This window comes from Sprattus sprattus (assembly GCF_963457725.1).
Source record: "Sprattus sprattus genome assembly, chromosome: 16".
Taxonomy (NCBI): Eukaryota; Metazoa; Chordata; class Actinopteri; order Clupeiformes; family Clupeidae; genus Sprattus; species Sprattus sprattus.
In genome coordinates this window covers 3,054,308-3,059,307 of record NC_137914.1, presented here as the reverse complement: position 1 = coordinate 3,059,307, position 5,000 = coordinate 3,054,308, and the positions used below count along the sequence as shown (strand labels likewise).

Genomic DNA, 5,000 nt, shown 5'->3' with positions numbered 1-5,000 from the left:
AGGTGGCAGAGTTGAGTTGACGCATCTTGTTGTCCGCTCGGACTTGTTAGATAACAGTGCAGTTGCGACCCAACAATTAATAATCAGCATGAATCATCAGGCCAATAATTTAACAATTGTATTATTATTTTATTATTATGATTACTACCACTACTAATACTCTACCACTGTTTAACCATTGGAAACACATGCAACTGTTTAAAGTCAGGATCAGTTATGCAATCATGGACTTCTGAACTTCTTTGAACAAAAATGATCTTTAGCCATACATTTTCAACTTTTTAATAGGAAATAATGAACTTACATGTGCAACTTCTTTAGAAGAATCCATGGACTTACATGTTCACCTTTTTAGTCAGATATGGACTAACATGTTCCACTTATCACAGGACTTATACTGATTTTTTAAATGAGAAATCCTTACTTACATGCTCAACTACTTAATGAGAAATGGACATGTTCAAATAGTAAATGAGATCCCTGAATGTTTTCCTGTCATCGAGGCTGCCACATATCCTCACATGAACAGTGTCGTTTGTCACGGGAATTGTCTTTAAGTTCGCTGCTTCTTTTTCACCTATGAGTGCAGGGCACAAAACGATGGCAACTTCTGCAACCGTATGGGACGTTTTGCTCTGAGCTAGCCGGTAGGAGACCTAAACAGTGATGGCACGTTAAAAAAAAATGTTTTTGTTTGTTTTGTTTTTTTGGGATGCCTCGAGGTTTTGGCTCATACGTAAAAAAAAAAAAGTCTTTATCTTTATAGACAGTTGGCCTGCTTTGTTTCAAAATGTATCTGCAATTTCGAAGGCTTCAGGCTTTCATTAGCCAGTATTTCGTTGCATGGCACACACAGCGGCGGGTGCTCACCATTCAAGCAATACGTAAATCCATATTTCAGAAATACCGGGTCACACGCCTGTAAAACTCCCTCTTTGGTTCTTCAGAAGAAGTCGAGAGCTGGAACTCGTTTTACACGTTGACTTTTTGCCTACACTAGTCGCCTCTAGACAGTCTCCGGTCATGTCAGAGCATATTATTGCGCAATACATGTTGCATACATTTGAAATATCTTATATGCAAATTTGATTGGCTGAATGTTCGAACATGTTATCGTTAGATAGGCCTACATGCAAAACCATTACCGGCTTATAGTTTATATAGTTTAATGTCAGAACTGGGGGCAGGGATTCCCTTATGTGCAGAGGGAGCATGGCTTGAAAAAAAGGTTTTACATTTAGAATTCGTCTCGCGACCTTTTCAGAAACTCTGGCGACCCAAATTTGGGTCGCGACCCAAGGGTTGAGAACCACTGGTCTAGAGGAGGATGCGGTGTCATAGTGAGGGGTAGAGGAGGTGTAGAGGAGGAGGTCTAGAGGAGGAGGCGTCGTCATAGTGAGGGGGTGTAGAGGAGGCGGCATTGTCATGGTGAGGAGGTGTAGAGGAGGAGGAGGTGTAGTGGTGGAGGTGTAGTAGAGAGGGCGTTGTCATGGTGACGGGGTGTAGTAGAGGAGGGGTTGTCATAGTAAGGAGGTGTACCAGCGCTGGGTGAAGAGGGCTCACACATGCTGGAGCTATCACTGTAGGGGTTATATGGTGAGGAGGTGTAGAGGAGGAGGAGGTGTCATGGTGAGGAGGTGTAGAGGTGGAGGGGTAGTAGAGGAGGAGGTGTAGAGGAGGAGGCGTTGTCATGGTGAGGGGGTGTAGAGGAGGAGGAGTAGTAGAGGAGGAGGTGTCATGGTGAAGAGGTGTAGAGGAGGAGGTGTAGAGGAGGAGGCGTTGTCATGGTGAGAAGGTGTAGAGGTGGAGGGGTAGTAGAGGAGGAGGTGTCATGGTGAAGAGGTGTAGCGGATGAGGAGTAGTAGAGGAGGAGGCGTTGTCATGGTGAGGGGGTGTAGAGGAGGAGGAGGTGTAGAGGAGGAGGTCAAAGTCAAAGTCAAAGTCAATTTATTTTGTCTCCCAGGGGAGAAATTTGTTTGGATCTGGGCAATAGCTGCATCACATCAGTACGAAACAACATACAACATACAACACACAATCAGTTCATCACATGGGCAAGTGCAAAATTGTTGTACATAGTATTGGCAAATCACAGATACGAAAACGATCAGTAAAAACTATTGGACAAACAGGCTCAAGAACTGTTGTACATAGTATTGTGCAAACAAGCATTCATGTGCAAAAAATAGCAATCTGTAAATTCCCACACTCCTGTGCAAATAGCAATCACACCAAACACTCAGCATTCATCCTGACCAAAACTGCTCCTCCATTCATACATCCATACCTGTGCAACAATAGCAATAGCAATCCAACCAGGCATACGATCAACATTAATTCTGGTCTCATTCATCCATCCTTGCATACTCATCTACCAGATCTTGTCATGAGGTGTCATGGTGAAGAGGTGTAGAGGAGGAGGTGTAGAGGAGGAGGCGTTGTCATGGTGAGGGGGTGTAGAGGAGGAGGAGGTGTAGAGGAGGAGGTGTCATGGTGAAGAGGTGTAGAGGAGGAGGTGTCATGGTGAGGGGGTCTAGAGGAGGCGTTGTCATGGTGAGGGGGTGTAGCGGATGAGGAGTAGTAGAGGAGGAGGCGTTGTCATGGTGAGGGCGTGTACCTGCGCTGGGTGAAGAGGGCTCACACATGCTGGAGCTGTCACTGTAGGGGTTAGGGTTAGGGTAAGGAGGTCTAGAGGAGGAGGTGGAGGTGTAGAGGAGGAGTAGGTGTCATGGTGAGGGCGTGTACCTGCGCTGGGTGAAGAGGGCTCACACATGCTGGAGCTGTCGCTGTAGGGGTTAGGGTTAGGGTAAGGAGGTCTAGAGGAGGAGGCGTTGTCATGGTGAGGGGGTCTAGAGGAGGGGTTGTCATGGTGAGGAGGTGTACCTGCGCTGGGTGAAGAGGGCTCACACATGCTGGAGCTGTCGCTGTAGGGGTTGGAGATCTGCTCCGTCAGCTTCTTCTTGGTGCTGCCCCCGGCCTTCTGGGACTTCTTCTTGTTCTTGATCAGGATCTTGCCCAGCAGGTCCATAGGACTGGGTAGAGCTACACCAGGCTCCAGCTGGAACAGGTTACAAACAATGCTTATTAAGCATTAATAACAGCTGGAACAAGTTACAAACACGCTTATTAAGCATAAATAACAGCTGGAACAAGTTACAAACATGCTTATTAAGCATTAATAGCAGCTGGAACAGGTTACAAACATGCGTATTAAGCATTAATAACAGCTGGAACAGGTTACAAACACGCTTATTAAGCATTAATAACAGCTGGAACAGGTTACAAACACGCTTATTAAGCATTAATAGCAGCTGGAACAGGTTACAAACATGCGTATTAAGCATTAATAACAGCTGGAACAGGTTACAAACACGCTTATTAAGCATTAATAACAGCTGGAACAGGTTACAAACACGCTTATTAAGCATTAATAACAGCTGGAACAAGTTACAAACACGCTTATTAAGTATTAATAACAGCTGGAACAGGTTACAAACACGTTTATTAAGCATTAATAACAGCTGGAACAGGTTACAAACTAGGCACACTCTACTGTAATTGACAGATAAGGTTACGTTTTCCAATACTATATTCATATCTAATGATTCACTCCTATTTCATACTCATGTTTCATCTGTGCACTCTGTCAATGTCGCTGCTTTGCAGAAATCCATTCCATGTTAACATAATCTCTGAGATATCTATTCTCACTCACACAAGCATGTTTAAACATCCACTTTGTCGAACACGTTCATATTTCACTCCCGTACTCGTACTCCCTGAAATACTGGCTGCTCAGCGACTCCCATAGCCAGTAGTGTCGGTAATACATCAAAAGATACGCTAATGTTCACCGGCGTATTTCAATCACACATTTCCACTTTCAAATGAACGGAGAGACTGAAGGTCTGTGAGAGGAGCGAGTAGTCTGCCTTTGAAGTCAGACCACTCGTCCCTCCCTCCTCTCCCTCCCTCCTCTCCATCCCTCCTCTCCATCCCTCCTCTCCCTCTCTCCTCTACCTCCCTCCCTCCTCTCCATCTCTCCTCTCCATCCCTCCTCTCCCTCCCTCCCTCCCTCCTCTCCATCCCTCCTCTCCCTCCCTCCTCTCCATTCCTCCTCTCCCTCCCTCCTCTCCCTTCCTCCTCTCCCTCCCTCCTCTCCCTCCCTCCTCTCCCTCTCTCCTCTACCTCCCTCCTCTCCCTCTCTCCTCTACCTCTCCCTTAACTTGTGTCGGAATTACATTAAGATCCAGGAGGTGGGAGGAGTGCTGTCCCAATCATTAAAGAAACTTCTCAAATGGCTGCTCCAGTCACAGCGTTTCCTGCGGACTTAAATAGGACGTCTGAAAGGTGCCGGACGCATGATGCCTTTGAATCTCTTCTGTGAGGAAATATGAAAGCAAGTGTGTGTGTGTGTGTGTGTGTGTGTGTGTGTGTGTGTGTGTTTGTGTGTGTGAGAGAGAGGGAGAGAGAGAAGGGGGGTTAAAGAGAGAGGGAGGGAGAGAGAGAGAAAGAGAGAGAAGGAGGGAGGGAGAGAGAGATAAAGAGAGAAAGAGAGAGAGAGAGCATGAAAGAGTGAAAGAGAGAGAGAAAGAAAGAGAGAGAGAGAAAGAGGAGAGAGTGAAAGAGGAGAGAGACAGAGAGAGAGAGAGATGAGAGAGAAAGAGAGAGACAGAGAGAGAGAAAGAAAGAGAGAGAGAGAAAGAGGAGAGAGTGAAAGAGGAGAGAGACAGAGAGAGAGAGATGAGAGAGAAAGAGAGAGAGAAAGAGGAGAGAGTGAAAGAGGAGAGAGACAGAGAGAGAGAGAGATGAGAGAGAAAGAGAGAGACAGAGAGAGAGAAAGAAAGAGAGAGAGAGAAAGAGGAGAGTGAAAGAGGAGAGAGACAGAGAGAGAGAGAGATGAGAGAGAAAGAGAGAGACAGAGAGAGAGAAAGAAAGAGAGAGAGAGAAAGAGGAGAGAGTGAAAGAGGAGAGAGACAGAGAGAGAGAGAGATGAGAGA

The 5,000-nt window shown here is 46.0% G+C and overlaps 1 protein-coding gene across 1 annotated transcript in view; it reads right to left on the bottom strand.

The window, feature by feature from the left end:
• plcb1l (phospholipase C beta 1-like) overlaps positions 1 to 5,000 on the bottom strand; it is a gene marked incomplete at both ends in the record, with an annotated part of 150,278 nt that overhangs the window by 36,351 nt on the left and 108,927 nt on the right. Inside the window, one exon of the mRNA XM_080853239.1 lies at positions 2,884 to 3,058. Within this exon, the coding sequence (XP_080709365.1) occupies positions 2,884 to 3,058 (175 nt within the window). The remainder of the gene's footprint in view (positions 1 to 2,883; positions 3,059 to 5,000) is intronic.